This window comes from Mauremys reevesii, linkage group 11 (genome assembly GCF_016161935.1).
Source record: "Mauremys reevesii isolate NIE-2019 linkage group 11, ASM1616193v1, whole genome shotgun sequence".
Classification (NCBI taxonomy): domain Eukaryota; kingdom Metazoa; phylum Chordata; order Testudines; family Geoemydidae; genus Mauremys; species Mauremys reevesii.
In genome coordinates, this window is record NC_052633.1 from 76,529,032 (window position 1) to 76,546,075 (window position 17,044).

Below are 17,044 nucleotides of genomic sequence, written 5' to 3' on the forward strand. Positions count from 1 at the left end.
CACCCCCTCCCCTGCACCCTGCTCACTCACCTCCCCCCGCTCACACCCCTCCCCCAGCTCACACCCCGCCGCCACACGCTGCTTGCCCCCCTCCCCTGCACCCTGCTCAGAGCAGCTGGGTGAAGAGCACCCCCGGGCAAGATGCTGGTGCTGGGGGGAGCTCATCCCCCCCTCCCCCGGCGCATGGCACCCACCTGGGATTGGTACGAGAGCCACAGCCACAAAATCCCCCCTACCCTGGCTGGTGTGACTGGGCTGCCAGTGCGCCCCCCTCCTGAGGGGCAGAGCCCCCCATGGGGACCCGCCTGCGTCATGCCAGCTTGGGGACTGCAGCGCACTCTGTTGTGGGTCTTGGGAGGGGGGTTGGGTCACAGAGGCTGGGTCTGTGGGGGAGTGGGAAGGTCCCTGGAGCTGGGCTGGTCTAGAGGGGTCAGGGCCCCAGGGCTGAGGGCTGAGCCCCAAGGGCTGGGTTGGGTCTCAGGGGATCAGGGCCCTGGGGCTGGGCTGGGCTGAGGGGTCAGGGCCCTGGGGTTGCGGGCTGGGCCCCAGGGGCAGTCGATCAGGGCCCCAGGGCTGAGAGTTGGGCTGGAGGATCAGGTCCCTGGAGCTGGGCTGGGCCGGGGCTGAGGGTTGGGCTCTAGGGTTTGGGCTGGGTCTTGGGGGGTCAGGTCCCTGGTGCTGGGCTGGCCTGGGGGGTCAGGGCCCGGGAGCTGCGGGCTGGGCCCCAGGGGCAGTCGATCAGGGCCCCAGGGCTGAGAGTTGCGCTGGGGGGGTCAGGGCCCCGGGGCTGAGGGTTGGGCTCTGGGGGTTGGGCCGGGTCTTGGGGGATCAGGTCCCTGGTGCTGGGCTGGCCTGGGGGGTCAGGGCCCTGGAGCTGAGGGCTGGGCCCCGGGGGCAGTCGATCAGGGCCCCAGGGCTGGGGGGTCAGGGCCCTGGAGCTCAGGGCTGGGCCCCAGGGGCAGTCGATCAGGGCCCCAGGGCTGAGAGTTGGGCTGGGGGGTCAGGGCCCCGGGGCTGAGGGTTGGGCTCTGGGGGTTGGACCGGGTCTTGGGGGATCAGGTCCCTGGTGCTGGGCTAGGCTGGGGGGTCAGGGCCCTGGCTCTGAGGGCTGGGCCCCAGGGGCAGGGGATCAGGTCAGGGCCCCAGGGCTGAGGGTTGGGCTGAGGGGTCAGGGCCCTGGAGCTGAGGGTTGGGCCCCAGGGGCAGTGGATCAGGGCCCCAGGGCTGAGAGTTGGGCTGGGGGGTCAGGGCCCCGGGGCTGAGGGTTGGGCTCTAGGGGTTGGGCTGGGTCTTGGGGGATCAGGTCCCTGGTGCTGGGCTGGGCTGGGGGGTCAGGGCCCTGGCTCTGAGGGCTGGGCCCCAGGGGCAGTGGATCAGGGCCCCAGGGCAGAGAGTTGGGTTGGGGGGTCAGGGCCCCGGGGCTGAGGGTTGGGCTCTGGGGGTTGGGCCGGGTCTTGGGGGATCAGGTCCCTGGTGCTGGGCTGGGCTGGGGGGTCAGGGCCCTGGCTCTGAGGGCTGGGCCCCAGGGGCAGTGGATCAGGGCCCCAGGGCTGAGAGTTGGGCTGGGGGGGTCAGGGCCCTGGAGCTGAGGGCTGGGCCCCAGGGGCAGTGGATCAGAGCCCCAGGGCGGAGAGTTGGGCTGGGGGGTCAGGGCCCGGGAGCTGCGGGCTGGGCCCCGGGGGTATTAAGTCCCTGGAGCAGGGCCCCGTGGCCCCGTGACTCACCCTGCACAGTCACCATGGCCAGCGTCTGGTCATCCTTGGACTCGCAGGAGTACTCGCCGGCATCCTCAGGCCCCACATTGCTCAGCGCCAGGGACCGCTCCCGCCCCTCTGCCTTGATCTCCCACCTGCCGCTGGGCTCCAGCTCCTGCCCATCCTTCAGCCACACCACCTGCCCCTTGGCTTTGCACAGCTCGCACCACAGCAGCACTGTCTCGCCCACGTGCGCCTGCACGTCCGACAAGCCTCGCACAAATTTCACCAGCAGCTCTGGGAACACGAACGGAGGCCGGTGGGTATCTGTGCCCCTGATAGGGGTCCCACCCTGCCTCCAGCACCACTGGATCCCCACGGCCATGGGGCAGCCCTGTCCTGCCCTCGCTGCTGCCAGATCCCCTGCTGCAGACGGTCAGCGTCTGCCCTGGTTTGCCCTGGGGCTGCAGGGCTGCTGGCTGGGGACCCCCCCACACCCCCGGTGCTGCCCCCTCACCTTTCACGCTCACTTCAAACTGCATCTGGTCATGGTGGGAGAGGCAGGTGTAGAGGCCGGCGTCGTCCTTGCCCACGTTGCTCAGCACCAGGCTGTGCACCCGGCCCTCTCGCCGCAGCTCGCAGCGCTGCCCTGCTGCCAGGGGCTGCTGGGGCCCCCTCCAGCTCACTCCAGCCTGCTCCTTGGAGACGATGGCTGAGAGCACGGCACTGCCCCCCTCCAGCACCAGCACCTTCTCCGGCTTCTCCTGCTTGTTCACAAACACCACTGGAGCCTCTGGGGAGAGAACCATGAGCAGGCAAGCTGGGCGCAGGCAGGAGTCGGGTAGGAGCCGGGCAGGGAGTCGGGTGCTGGCAGGAGCCGGGCAGGGAGCCACATGCTGGGCAGGAGCCGGGCAGGGAACTGGGCAGGGAACTGGGCAGGGAGCCGGGCGCTGGCAGGAGCTGGGCAGGGAGCTGGGCAGGCAGGAGCTGGGCAGGGAGCTGGGCAGGGAGCTAGTCAGGGAGCCGCGTGCTGGTAGGAGCTGGGCAGGGGACTGGGCAGGGGGCTGGGCACTGGCAGGAAGCCAGGCAGGGAGCTGGGCAGGCAGGAGCCGGGCAGGGAGCTGGGCAGGGAGCTAGTCAGGGAGCCGCGTGCTGGTAGGAGCTGGGCAGGGGACTGGGCAGGGGGCTGGGCACTGGCAGGAAGCCAGGCAGGGAGCTGGGCAGGGAGCTAGTCAGGGAGCCGCGTGCTGGTAGGAGCTGGGCAGGGGACTGAGCAGGGGGCTCGGCACTGGCAGGAGCCGGGCAGGGGGCTGGGCACTGGCAGGGAGCCGCGTGCTGGGCAGGAGCCGGGCAGGGGGCTCGTCATTGGCAGGGAGCTAGTCAGGGAGCCGCGTGCTGGTAGGAGCTGGGCAGGGGACTGGGCACTGGCAGGAAGCCAGGAAGGGAGCTGAGCAGGGAGCTGGGCAGGGGGCTGGGCACTGGCAGGAGCCAGGAAGGGAGCTGGGCAGGGAGCCGGGCAGGGAGCTGGGCACTGGTCAGGGAGCCGGGCAGGGAGCCGCGTGCTGGGCAGGAGCTGGTCAGGGAGCTGGGCAGGAGCCGGGCAGGGGGCCGGGCAGGGAGCCGGGCAGGGAGCCGCGTGCTGGGCAGGAGCCGGGCAGGGAGCCGGGCAGGGAGCTGGGCACTGGCAGGGAGCCGCGTGCTGGGCAGGGGGCTCATCATTGGCAGGGAGCTAGTCAGGGAGCCGCGTGCTGGTAGAAGCTGAGCAGGGAGCTGGGCAGGGGGCTGGGCACTGGCAGGAGCCAGGAAGGGAGCTGGGCAGGGAGCCGGGCAGGGAGCCGGGCAGGGGGCTGGGCACTGGCAGGGAGCCGCGTGCTGGGCAGGAGCCGGGCAGGGGGCTGGGCAGGAGCCGGGCAGGGAGCCGGTCAGTCAATGACATTCCCCACCGCCTGGCCCACCTCCCACGCGCAGGGTGAAGTGCACCTCGTCGTCCCCAGTGTCACAGCTGAAGGTGCCGCTGTCGCCCAGCTCCGTCTGCTTGATGGTGAGGCTGTGCGAGGGCCCCTGGGTGCCCAGGAGGAGCCGCGCCCCCGAACGCAGCGCCCGCTTGTTCTTCAGCCATTGGACAGGAGCCTGTTCCTGGGAGAGCCGGGCAACCAGCGTGACACTCTCCCCTTCCAGGACCTCCACGGGCATCTCGGCCTCCTCCTTATTCACCACGCGAACGGGGGGCGCTGGAGCCAGAGGGGAAAGGAAGTGACCAGGCAGCCCTGGGGCAGCTTTTCCGGGGCGCTGTGGGGTGCAGGCTGGGAGAGGGTGAACAGGGGCTGGCCTGAGCCACTCGCCTGAGCCCCGCTCCTCGTTCAGGCCTGGCCCACGCTGCTCCCCGAGCCCTCCCGCCCTCCCCCCCACCCGTGCGGGGCGGCATCGCTGCTCACCCTCCTGCACACCCCACTACTCAGACAGAAGTGGCATTTGTCCCATTGATCAAGTCAGCAAAGCAAACAGCACAAATGCCCACTTCTGCCGGGACGGCCGGGGCATGGCTTAGAAAGGGGGCTGTCCCGGCCAAAATGGGATGTAGGGGCCACCTATGCTGGGAGCACTGCATGGGGGGCGGGGGCGGGAGGGGCTCCCGGCTGCTCCGGTCCCAGCCTGTCCCAGGAGGGGGCGCTGTGGGGAGCAGGGTAGGGGTCACTGGCTGTATGTGTGTGTGGGGGGGGTTCCTGGCTACCCCAGCCCAGCCTCTCCCAGCAGGGGGCGCTGTGGGGAGTGGGGTAGGGGTCACTGGCTGTGTGTGTGTGGGGGGTGGTTCCTGGCTACCCCAGCCCAGCCTCTCCCAGCAGGGGGCGCTGTGGGGAGCGGGGTAGGGGTCACTGGCTGTGGGGGGGGGTGCCGGGCTCCCCCAGCCCGGCCTCTCCCAGCAGGGGGCGCTGTGGGAGCGGGGTAGGGGTCACTGGCTGTGTGTGTGGGGTTCCTGGCTACCCCAGCCCGGCCTCTCCCAGCAGGGGGCGCTGTGGGGAGCGGGGTAGGGGGTCACTGGCTGTGTGTGTGTGGGGGGTCCTGGCTACCCCAGCCCGGCCTCTCCCAGCAGGGGGCGCTGTGGGGAGCGGGGTCAGGGTCACTGGCTGTGTGTGTGGGGGGGGTCCTGGCTACCCCAGCCCGGCCTCTCCAGCAGGGGGCGCTGTGGGGAGCGGGGTCGGGGTCACTGGCTGTGTGTGGGGGGTGGTTCCTGGATACCCCAGCCCGGCCTCTCCCAGCAGGGGGCGCTGTGGGGAGCGGGGTCGGGGTCACTGGCTGTGTGTGTGTGGGGGGGTCCTGGCTATCCCAGCCCGGCCTCCCCCAGCAGGGGGCGCTGTGGGGAGCGGGGTCGGGGGTCACTGGCTTTGGGGGCGGGGGGTTCCTGGCTACCCCAGCCCGGCCTCCCCCAGCAGGGGGCGCTGTGGGGAGCGGGGTCGGGGTCACTGGCTGTGGGGAGCAGGAAGGAGCACTGGGCAGGGAGGGAGCTCCGAGCTACCCCAGTGACAGCCGCAGTGTCTGCACTGGTCCTGCTGGTGACGCAGGGCAGGAGGCTGGGAATCCTCCATCCAGGCGTGTCTAACACAAACAGGAGCAGGCTGTGGGTCCTGCAGCCTGGGCAGCAAGTGCTGAGGAGGAGGCCAGAGGCCTGGGCTGGGCATGGCAAGGCAGCAGGGCGCATCCAGCCGAGCCAGCACCTCTCACTCCTCGTCTCTCCCATGCGCCCGCTGGCAGGGATTGGGGCAGCCCCGCAGCCCTCCTGCACTGCCAGGGCTCAGCCTCCATCAGAGGCCAGGACAGCGTTTGCAGCCCCAGCCCTGCCCCAGGGAGCGGGGCCACCTCCCTTTACCCCAGCTGATAAATGCCCAGCTCAGCCCCTGGCAGCAGCAGGTGAGGTGCCTGGGAGCTGGCCAAGGTGAAATGTAACCAGCCCCCGTAAGGCTCCTGCTGCTCCATGGGTGCCACCTTGCTCCTCTGGCGGCTGGGAGCAAGCGGCTGGGACCTGCGCACGGCTCCCGCAAACCCTGAACCGGTTCCCCCCACCATGGGCCGATCCCCAGAGCCCCCCTTCCATTTGTATGGGGAGCCTCCGAATCAACATCGAGGGGGGGACATTTGCCATGGAGCCGGGGCTCCCAGCCCAAACTCCAGGCCCAGTAAGACAAGGCACAGGCAGCATGTGCTCTGGAGGGGGGAGTCCAGAGAACAGAGGGTCGGTCCTGTGTAGAGGCCTTTCATTCAGGAGGCACAGAGAGGCATCCCTCACCCAGCACTGATATGCAGCCACCTCTGGATTGGGATGCAGCAGCTGCTCAGCAACACCACCAGAGTTTAGGACCAGAAGTGCTGAAGGATCCTGCATCCAGCAAAGCTTGGGGGGGGCACGATGGATTCTCTGGAAAAGGAATCTGGCGAGGACACTAGGGAGAGAGCTCTGGGATCACAAGTAGCCAGAGCCACCGTCCCAATCCCTGCACTGGCTGCCAAGAGAGAGCACCCTCACTGAACCTCACCCCACTACCTGCAGCACGGGGGCAGTCCCAGGGAGAGCTGACAGGCCCCCAGCCTGGCTGGGAGGGACAGTGTTCCTGCTCTGCTCCGCGTCCGCCCAGCCCACCTAGCTGGCATGTACAATGGCCCCTGCCGGCTCACCTGCCACCTCCACGGTCGTCACCATTTGGTCACCAACAGCGTCACAAACATAGGAGCCAGAGTCGCTGGGCTGGGCCCCGAGGATGGTCAGCTGCCTGAGAGCTCCCCGGTCCTCAATCCGGACCCGTTCGCTGGGCACCAGCTCCTGGCCATCCCTGAGCCAGCGGACGGCAGCGCTGGGCCGAGACACCTCGCAGGCCACCACCAAGTCATCGCCGGCCGCCAGGCACTGCTGCTCCCGGACCCCCTTGCTCCTCACAATGCACACAGGGGGCTCTGGGGAGTCAGAGAGAGGCAGCGTCACTGCATGGGGCAGAGGCCAGGCGTGCCTCACACCCCACAGAGTATGGCATGCAGCAGCCAGAGCGACTCACTGCGTGCATGCTGGACAGGCTGCACACGGACAGCGTGCCAGACGGCCGGACAGACAGCACTGCCTGTGACGAACTGGGACTGTTCTTACTGGGGGCTGTGAGTGCTGAGTGGGGGGTGTTGGCCTGGGAGGACGGTCTGCATTGGGGGATGGGAGACTGGCCTGAGGGAGGAGACCTGAGCATGTGAGAATCCAGGAAGGGGTTAGAGGCCAGGTGGGTAGCTGAACAAAGGCTGAGTGAGAGGCTGGGGGGAGTTTTTCAGCTTGGAAGCTGGCTGGGAAATGGAGGGGAGTCCGGACGGGGCTGGGGCCTCCCTGGGCCCCCAGATGGACCTAACTAAAGGGGGTTCTGTCGTCTGTACTGGCAAGACCTGTTTTGGACTGTGTTTCTGTCGTCTAAATAAACCTCTGTTTTACTGGCTGGCTGAGAGTCACGTCTGACTGTGAAGTGGGGGTGCAGGACCCGCTGGCTTCCCCAGGACCCCGCCTGGGCGGACTCGCTGGGGGAAGCGCACGGAGGGGCCGAGGATGCTGAATGCTCCAAGGAGAGACCCAGGAGGTGAAGCCGTGTGAGCTTCTTGCCCTGCAGACAGGCTGCTCCAAGGGAGAGGAGCGTCCCCAAAGTCCTGCCTGGCTTGGTGGGGAGCAGTTCCAGAGCATCGCCCGGGGACGCTGTGACAACTTGTACCAACAGACGTACTGGCTCTGCTCCAGAGAGGCCGACTGACACAGACAGGCAGACTATACGCTAGACAGGTGGCTGACAGACAGAAGTAACAGCCACAAACTCCAGGCAGGCCATGGAGAGACCTTGGCCAAGTACCAGCCGGCGGGGAGGCACACCCCATGCCTCAGCTCAGCTTCCCCCCTCCACTCCAGAAGGTACCCGGGACGATCCCAGCCGGGCCTGAGACAGCAGGATGGGGTCAGAACCCTGCTCTGGGGCACAGGGAGAGGGGCTTCTCCATGGGCTGCAGGGGGAAGTCCCAGCTGGGAGAGACCTTCCCCTGAATATTTCTCTGGGGCACAAGTATCAGAGGGAGCCATGTTAGTCTGGATCTGTAAAAGCAGCAAAGGGTCCTGTGGCACCTTATAGACTAACTGGCATATTGGAGCATGAGCTTTCGTGGGTGAATCCCCACTTCGTCAGATGCAGGTAGTGGAAATTTTCAGGGGCAGGTATATATATGCAAGCGAGAAGCAGGCTAGATGTAACCCCCCTGCAACATTCCCAGGTCAAATCCGCCCCACTCCCTGTTGCGTCACAGCAAGCCCCAGACCCTGCTCCCCAGCGGGAGCTCGAGAGCTGTATTAAAATGTCGTACGGGCCATCGTTTGCTAGGGTGATGAGATGTCCTGATTTTATAGGGTCAGTCCCGATTTTTGGGTCTTTTTCTTATATAGGCTCCTATTATCCCCCACCTCCTGCCCCGATTTTTCCCATTTACTGTCTGGTCACCCTATAGTTTGCCCACCCCTGCACTAGGGCTAGGATGGGACACATGGGCTGACAGTCCTTTCAGAGCTATTGCCATTCGTGTAACAGGATGTTCCCAGGACACATGAGAACACTTCTGCTCTCTGAATCCCACTGACCTCTTGGCCTCAAGGATACCATGTGGCAGGGAGTTCCACAGGTTACGTGTGTAGTGTCTAAAATACAACAGCATTTCCTGCTGCTGCTATTAAATACACAGCCTTCCCATTTCACTGAGCACCCCGTGGTCTGCTGTTAAAGGAGGGGCAACCAGCCCCACCCAATCCCCCTCTCTGTGCCGCTCCTGGAGACACACCTCGTCAGCCTGTGGCATGGGGCTCCTCTGAACCGAACGGCCTCAGCCTCTGCAGTCTCTTTATACGGACGCTCGCCCAGGCCCCTTCCCCCACCAGACCCTTTCTGAAGCTGGGAGACCAGAGCCCGGCGCTGCACCTCAGGCTCAGCCTCCCAGAGCGGTCGCAGCAGACGCTGTCCATGCACTCTCCAGCCCTGCGCGGCCGCAGCTGGGGTTACTCTTCGCCCATGGCCGCGCATCAAGCGGGGTGCATGGGGCTGCCCAGGGCTCTCCCCGAGGGGTCACAGGGAGTTCAGAGCCCAGGGCAGAGCCTGAGGGTCCAGATTACTCCTTCCAGTGGGGGCGCCCTACATTGCCCACACTGTACGTCACCCGCCCCCACTGCAGCCCTCTCCCCCACCTGGCTGGGCCCTCTGCCCCCCCCCGCCTGCCTGCCTGGGCCCTCTGCCCCCCCCCACCTGCCTGGCTGGGCCTCTGCCCCCACCTGGCTGGGCCTCTGCCCCCTCCCCCGCCTGCCTGGCTGGGCCCTCTGCCCCCCCGCCTGCCTGGCTGGGCCTCTGCCCCCGCCTGCCTGGGCCTCTGCCCCTCCCCGCCTGCCTGGGCCTCTGCCCCCTCCCCGACCTGGCTGGGCCCTCTCCCCCCGCCTGCCTGGCTGGGCCTCTGCCCCCGCCTGCCTGCCTGGGCCTCTGCCCCCGCCTGCCTGGGCCCTCTGCCCCCTCCCCGACCTGGCTGGGCCTCTCTCCCCCGCCTGCCTGGCTGGGCCTCTGCCCCTCCCCGCCAGCCTGGGCCCTCTGCCCCCGCCTGGCTGGGCTCTCTGCCCCCACCTGCCTGGGCCCTCTCCCCCTCCCCCGCCTGCCTGGCTGGGCCCTCTGCCCCCTCCCCGCCAGCCTGGGCCCTCTGTCCTTCCTCAGTCCCCTCTGATTTTAGTTAGCCTAAGTCATGTAGTGCCATCACCCACCTGCCTATTGCCCTGCTCACCCCCATCACAGACCCCCCATTAGCCCATTGAGTAAGGCTCCTCACACCCTCATTCTGTGGGGCCCGGCAGCAAAGGGCCCGTCCCGCCAGAGGGGCCGCCCGGCTCCTGCACTGCTCCCCAATGCCAGGCAGGGCCCTCGCCCACCCGCCGGACAGGAGGTCAGCGGCAGCTCAGCCGTACCTTCCACGGCGACACAGAAGATGAGGCTGTCGTCATGGCTGTCACACAGATACTCCCCCGCATCCTTGCTCTCCATGCCCAGAATGACCAGTGCGCGCCGCGCCCCGTCTTCCTCCAGACGCACACGCCCCATGTCCTGCAACTTCTCACCATCCTTGTACCACTTCACCTCTCCGTGGGCATGGGAGAGCGTCACCTCCAGCACCAGGTCCTCCGCGGCCAGGCAGCGGCGGTGGGTCTGCAGCTCACTCCGCCCCAGGATCGTCACGGGAGGGTCTGGCAGAACCAAGACAAACAGCAGCTACGATTAACCAGCCTATGGAACTCCCTGCCACCAGGTTTCACTGCGCCCAGGAACGCAGCAGGCATCAGAAGGATTCAATATTTGCATGGACAACAGTGACAAGAGCCCCCATGACACTGCGCTACATACAAGGGCGCTGAACCCCCCTGTGCCAGTGTTGGGGATAGGAAGGCGATTCCCCTGGGCCCAGCCCTCATTGCAGGGCGGTTGTACCTTCCCTGGAAGTGCCTGGGGCTGGTCGCTGTCAGAGACGGGCACCAGACTAGACGTGGGAACTCGGACACAGGCCCAGGACTCGGCCTTCTCTGAGTGGGTGGTCAGGCTAGCGCAGGCCCCCCAGGACCAGGATGGGCCCAACTGGCCCCTGAGCATCCTGCCTACAATTAGCCTGTTTCATGTCACACCCCTCGATTTCCTGTTGGGAGGAGACAACCAGTGCAGCTGCCAGGGCTCTGGGGCCTGCAGGGACTGCCAAGGAGACAGAAACGGGCACAGACCGCTTGGGAAACTCAGGCTGGCGAGCTGGGCCTGCTGCGCCCACGTGGGAATTGTCGATACTATTTTTATCAAGTCTGTGTCTGCCTCAGTTTCCCCTATATGCTGTATTGTTACCTATTGGGAGCGGGGGAAGAGACAGATGTGACAGGCTCCCAGCTGTCTGGGCCTTAGCTCCCATATCAGTGGAGCTCTGAGAAGACAGTGGCAAATCCAACTGCCCAGACACGGATGCCCAGCAACCAGCGCCTCAGAGAGATCTGCACCCCCCACCCCTGGGCAGGGAGCTGAGCCGCATCCCCGCTGGGCTCGGGAACAAAGGGCTGGGGGTGAGGGGTTGTGTTGGCTGCAGGAAGCAGTGGGAGGTAATTGCGGAGTCTGACTGAGGAGGTCAGTGGGCGTGACAGAGGGACGAGGCTTTGGGCTCTGGGCTCCCCAAGGGCTCCCAGGGCTGGGCCAGGTGACTAATAACCCGCCTGTCGGCCCGCGCTGGCTGCGTGTCCCTGCAGACGCTGGCGGAGGGGGCGCTGACCCCTAAGATGGGGTGACAAAGTGGGGTTTTCCTCCTTATTATGTTGTACGTGAGCCTGTGTGAGTCTTACTGTTTTGCATGAATACTCTGTATGCCTCAGTTTCCCGGCTTATTGCACCAATGCCTAGATGGTGGGACTAAGGGTGTGTGACTTTTGCTGAGCCCCTTGGGGACAGGCGAGATGGCTCTGGCTGCCTGCACGTAAGCGATGGACGATGTCCTTCATAATCTGAGACCCAGGAGGGGGTGCAACCGGATGACACTTTGCCTGGGGAGTGAGACAAAGATCGGGAGGGGGCAATGGGTGTGTCAGAGGTCGGGTTGCTGGACGCTGAGCAGTCTGCTAGGGGTAACTCAGAGAGTAGCGAGTCCAGGGTGTCCAGTCCGGGGCCCCCCAAGATGGACTTGGCTGAAAGTCACTGATTTCTGTGCTAACAAGCTCTGTTCTATGCTGTGATCCTGTCGACTAATAACCCGTCTGTTTTACCGGCTGACTGAGAGTCACTGCTGAGTGCGGAGCTGGGGTGCAGGGCCCCTCTGGCTTCCCCAGGGGTCCCGTCCAGGCGGACCCAACAAGGGGAAGTGTACGGTGTGAACAGGGATGCTGAATACTCCGAGGTCAGTCCCAGGAAGCTCCTTGCCCTGAGAGGAGTCACGCTACTCAGAGTCCTGCTGGCTTTGTACAGAGCAGCTCCAGAGCATCGGACCTGTGACTCCGCCATAGATGGTCCAACTCTCCCTCAGGGTCTGTCTCCGTGGGACTCGCTGCCTGGAGGCAGAGTGAGACCCTTTGGGGGCATGACCCACTGACGGGGCCTCCCAGAGCCTGTCCCCACATGGGGGACATGACCCCCATCCTATGGGTCCGTGACACCTTCCCCACCCCATTGCTGACCCCCCCACAGACTCACCATGGCTCTCCAAGAGCACCCAGTGGAGCCTATGCCAAGGCACAAGCCCTGAGCCTGAGTGCGCAGACTCAGCAACTGTCCCTGGACAGACTAGCCACTGGAAACAGAGCCCGGTGCATGCGGCCTGCCACACAGGCAGCGACAGGCGTGCCAAGGCTGCGCTTGGGACTCAGCTCTGGTTCTCAGGGGGCAGCATGAGGCAGGGGGCAAGAGAGGGTTGTGGGGACATCACTTTATAGCCCAAATCTGGCTGCAAAGGCACCTCCTGCAGTGCCAATGCCCCCACCCAGGGAACTCGCTTCCCCCAGCACTGCCCTGCTCACGGGGGCCAGTCACCAGCCCACCCCCAGGCACTACTCAGGTCTCTGGGCCCTCCCCAGCCTCTCACTCACCACACACTTGGACAGTAAACGTCCTGGTGTCATCAGCCGCATCACAGACGTACTTCCCAGAATGCTCCACTCCAGCCGCAGGGATGACCAGCCGCCGATGGGCACCCTCCTCCTCCAGGATCAGGCTGCCGCCAGCTTCCAGCCTGGTGCCATCCTTAACCCACTGCACCGGCACGTTCCCGCGCGAGAGCTCGCAGGCCAGAGTCACCGTCTCCCCCACAACAGCCTTCAGGGTGTGGGGAGCTCGCCGCGGCTGCAGGATCTTCACCGGGGGCTCTGAAAGGAGAGGGCAGCGCTGGCCCAGGCAGCGAGGGGACAATGCTGCCCCCACCCTGGCCTGTTGGTTTGAATCAATGTCCGGCACGGCCAATTTCTCCTTTCACGCCACGAAAGAGCAATGGTGGGTGTAAGAGCTGCAGGGGGCAGATCACGGGATGGCTCCTGGGGCCTGAGGAGACACAGCACGTATGGCTGTGCCTTGGGGCACGTGTATGACACGGAGCAGTCATGCCAGCAGATACCCACCACCGGCAAACGTACGGCCCACTCTCCCCAGCGACCACAAGCAGAGCGGGAACCCGGGAGACACCAAGTGCAGCCGAGAGGGGGAGACGGACTCGGAGTGGGGGAAGAGCTTTGCTCAGTTCATCGACGACGGTCACAGAGATAAGGAAGCTGTGCCCCACGTTACCTGGCCCCCCACGCTCACCTGACACCCTGACGTCAAAGGAGACGGACTCGTCCCTTGTCTCACAGATGTACTCGCCGGCATCCTCGGCCCGGGCCTGCGGGACAATCAGCCAGCGCAGGGGCCCCTCTGCCCGCAGCAGCAGGTTCTCTGTCTCATCCACCTCCAGCCCGTCCTTGAACCAGCACACCTGGGCGTCTGCTCTAGACAGCTCGCACCTCAGCTCCAGGCGCTGCAGCGCCAGAGCCCGCAGCTCCAGGGAGCGCTCCTGGGGGCACAGGATCCTCACTGGGGGCTCTGTCGGGCACATCCAACGGAAGGGACACGATGGGCTCAGGGATACCCAATCTCTACCCGCTGCAGGGCAGGGGGTCTGTTCTACCCAACCCCAGCCTGCCTACTTCCCTGGACCCCACTCTGCTCTAGCGAGACCCCCGGCCACTGCCCATGTCCATCATGCTCCCCCGTGCTCTGGGGGATCTGGGTGGGTGCTAGGGCTGCAGCCTGATGGTCGTCAGGAAAAGTCTCTGCTAGCTTGTGCTACATGCGGGGAAGCAGCTGCCCACGGAGCTCAGGTATCACAGCCTCTATCAGACCCAGACACCAGTTCTTCCAGGGGCATCGCGGGCTGGGCACTGACAGGGGCGCAGGGCTCTCCCCTCAGGGCCAGGGGCCGGGCATGGACAGGGGGGCCGGGCTCTGCCCTCAGCACGGGGGGCCGGGCGCTGACAGGGGCGCAGGGCTCTCCCCTCAGGGCCGGGGGCTGGGCATGGACAGAGGGGCCGGGCTCTCCCCTCAGGGCCAGGGGCCGGGCATGGACAGGGGGGCCGGGCTCTGCCCTCAGCACGGGGGGCCGGGCGCTGACAGGGGCGCAGGGCTCTCCCCTCAGGGCCAGGGGCCGGGCATGGACAGGGGGGCCGGGCTCTGCCCTCAGCACGGGGGGCCGGGCGCTGACAGGGGCACAGGGCTCCCCCCTCAGGGCCGGGGCTGGACGCTGACAGGGGGGCCGGGCTCTCCCCTCAGGGCCAGGGGCTCGGTGCTGGTGAGAGCCCGGCCCACCTGTCATCTCCCCCCAGGGGACCAGGGGTGTCACTGACCTGCCAGCTGGAGTAATGGGGGAGCCCTGCTGACCCATCCACCAGGGACCAGGGGTGTCACCGACCTGCCAGCTGGGGTAACGGGGGAGCCCTGCTGACCCACCCACCAGGGACCAGGGGTGTCACTGACCTGCCAGCTGGAGTAATGGGGGAGCCCTGCTGACCCACCCACCAGGGACCAGGGGTGTCACTGACCTGCCAGCTGGGGTAACGGGGGAGCCCTGCTGACCCACCCACCAGGGACCAGGGGTGTCACTGACCTGCCAGCTGGGGTAACGGGGGAGCCCTGCTGACCCACCCGCCAGGGACCAAGGGTGTCACTGACCTGCCAGCTGGGGTAACGGGGGAGCCCTGCTGACCCACCCACCAGGGACCAGGGGTGTCACCGACCTGCCAGCTGGAGTAGTGGGGGAGCCCTGCTGACCCACCCGCCAGGGACCAGGGGTGTCACCAACCTGCCAGCTGGGGTAACGGGGGAGCCCTGCTGACCCACCCACCAGGGAACCAGGGGTGTCACTGACCTGCCAGCTGGGGTAACGGGGGAGCCCTGCTGACCCACCCGCCAGGGACCAGGGGTGTCACCGACCTGCCAGCTGAGGTAACGGGGGAGCCCTGCTGACCCACCCACCGGGAGGCCAGGGGACATCACCCACCTGTCACCGTGATGTTGTAGAAGACGGAGTCGCCGCCCGCGTCGCACACAAACTCCCCCGTGTCCTGCGGACGGGCCGAGGGGATGACGAGCCTGCGATGGGGCCCCTCGCGCTCCAGGAGCAGGTGCTCGCCCTCCTCCACCTCCACCCCGTCCTTGTACCACTGCACCGGGGGGTCGGCACGGGACAGCTCGCACGCCAGCACCACGCGCTCCGAGGCCAGGTAGGTGTGCGCGGCGTCCTCGTTAGAGCTGACGATCCTCACGGGCGGCTCTGGCGGGAGACAGGACGGGCTCAGCAGTGAGGCTGCCGGCTGGGTCTCTCCCAGCCAGCCGCCCCACCTGTTCTCCAAGGCAGGTCACACAGGGCAGTGAAAGAAACTAGGGGTTCGCATGGCGTCCGGCGCTGAAATATTGAATACAAAGTACCCTTCACTCTCGAACTCCGGATCCAGCGCGTGGACCGAGTCGTCCTCAAAATCGACCTCCGCGCCCCGCCGTTTTGGTGTGGTGCAGTGGTGGGGCGCGCGCCCCGGAGTTCGAAACTCGTCCACAGACAGATTAGGCGCGATAGTTCAAGCTTGAAGTCGAACTCTCGCCGCCGACCGGCGGCTGGTGTGTAGACTAGCCCCAAGATAGGATGTCCAGGAAGAGAGTGAGAAAGTGACCCTGGGGGCAGCTCTCTGGGGAAGATGCGGAGCCTAGACTGGCCATCCCTCATCAGGTGGGGATGTGGCTCATTCTGCGCTAGCTGCAGCCGCAGAGTCACTTGCATTCTCCGTGTCGGGGGGAGCTGCTCTTTCTCTCCCGAGGGCCCAGCTCCCCGCAGTCACCCCCGTGGCAGGGAGAGCCAGGGCTCAGGACTCTGAGGATCTTCATTTACCTTCAAAGCAGAGCTGTGTCCGCAGGGGCTGTCAGGGCAGCAGGCTGGTCCCCCGCTGGCCGCACAGGGACCAGGAGTCGGAGCCCAGGCCCTGCTGGGTCTGACAAGTGCCAGCTCTGATAATGCACGTCGAGCCCAGACGCTTCACTGGCAAGCCCGTGTGCCATGCCTGCTGCCCTACTGGGGTCGACGGCAAAGGCAGCGCTGGATACAGGGTCAGCCCCACAGAGTGACTGGCCAGGCAGCACCTCAGGGCAGAGACCCCGGCTTCCTATCTGAGTGTACGGCACAGCCCCGCAGCGCTGCCCGTGGGCATTAACCCTGCTCCCAGGGAGGGGACCGTCGCCCAGCCCCCAGCTCACCGCTCACGGTCACTGCGAAGCTCAGCGCATCCTCGCCCACGTCACACGTGTACGTCCCGGAGTCTGAGGGGCGGGCAGAGCGGATAAACAGCCTCCTGGCGCAGCCCTCTGCCTGCAGGGCGACGATGTCGTCCGAGGGCACAGCCTCCCCGTCCTTGAGCCAGCGCACAGGGGCGTCGGGCGTGGAGACCTCGCACTCGAGGAGCAGCGGCAGCCCTGCCAGGAGCTCCTGGAGGCGCCGGGCCTCGGGCACCGGGGCGATGCGCACCTGTGGGGCTGAGAGACCAGTTCTTTATCACCGTGAGTGCGGCAGCACCCTCAGAGGCAGGGCTATTTCAAAGCCCAGAGGAGGCCGGGGTCCTAGCCCCACGGCGCTCACAGCCCCAGGCCGTAGGAGCACCGCGGGGGGGTGACATTGCTCCGCACACTAACAGCTCCCAGGCTGGAGGGGACAAGCTGCCGAGGGCTGAGCCCACAGGGCTCCCATAGGCAGCAGTCACAGGGTGAAGGGAGGAGAGGAGGTGCTGGGCTGACAGACTGGCTGGAGTCGGGGCAGAAAGCAGGGAACTGGGGAAGGGGCAGGAGGGCCGGCCAGGAGGGAGGGTGCAGAGCCAGGCAGGGAGGCCTGGAGGGAGGTGGCTGAAGAGTGAGGAGCAGGGTGACCAGACAGCAAGTGTGAAAAATCGGGACAGGGGTCGGGGGTAATAGGAGCCTATATAAGAAAAAGACCCAAACTCGTGACTGTCCCCATTCACCCTAGTGAGGAGATAGGTGAGGATCCGCCCAGCGTCTGTGTCTAGCAGGGGTTGCAGGGTGTCTGGGAGGCTGCAGAGCAGGAGGGGGGCAGTGGCCTGGGGGGGAGCCTGGCGGGAAGCAGTCGCCATGTGACCAGAGGATCTTGCCAATTTCTGCCAAGAGAAAGCTGGCGAAATGTGACCTGCCCTTCCCCCTCCCCTCGGCTCGCCTGCCCCTCCCACAACTCTCCCTCCTCCTCCCCAGTCATAGCGTCTCCTCTAACCCCTCCACTTGTGCCCAGGACCC

General features: G+C 66.2%; 1 protein-coding gene across 1 annotated transcript in view; it reads right to left on the minus strand.

The window, feature by feature from the left end:
* OBSL1 (obscurin like cytoskeletal adaptor 1) overlaps positions 1 to 17,044 on the minus strand; it is a 60,677-nt gene that overhangs the window by 15,271 nt on the left and 28,362 nt on the right. The window contains exons 10-18 of the mRNA XM_039495900.1: positions 16,004 to 16,279; positions 14,760 to 15,032; positions 13,031 to 13,306; positions 12,322 to 12,597; positions 9,688 to 9,963; positions 6,363 to 6,638; positions 3,650 to 3,925; positions 2,212 to 2,487; positions 1,725 to 1,991 (exon numbers count right to left, since the gene is read on the minus strand). Coding sequence (XP_039351834.1) covers positions 1,725 to 1,991; positions 2,212 to 2,487; positions 3,650 to 3,925; positions 6,363 to 6,638; positions 9,688 to 9,963; positions 12,322 to 12,597; positions 13,031 to 13,306; positions 14,760 to 15,032; positions 16,004 to 16,279 — 2,472 coding nt within the window. The remainder of the gene's footprint in view (positions 1 to 1,724; positions 1,992 to 2,211; positions 2,488 to 3,649; positions 3,926 to 6,362; positions 6,639 to 9,687; positions 9,964 to 12,321; positions 12,598 to 13,030; positions 13,307 to 14,759; positions 15,033 to 16,003; positions 16,280 to 17,044) is intronic.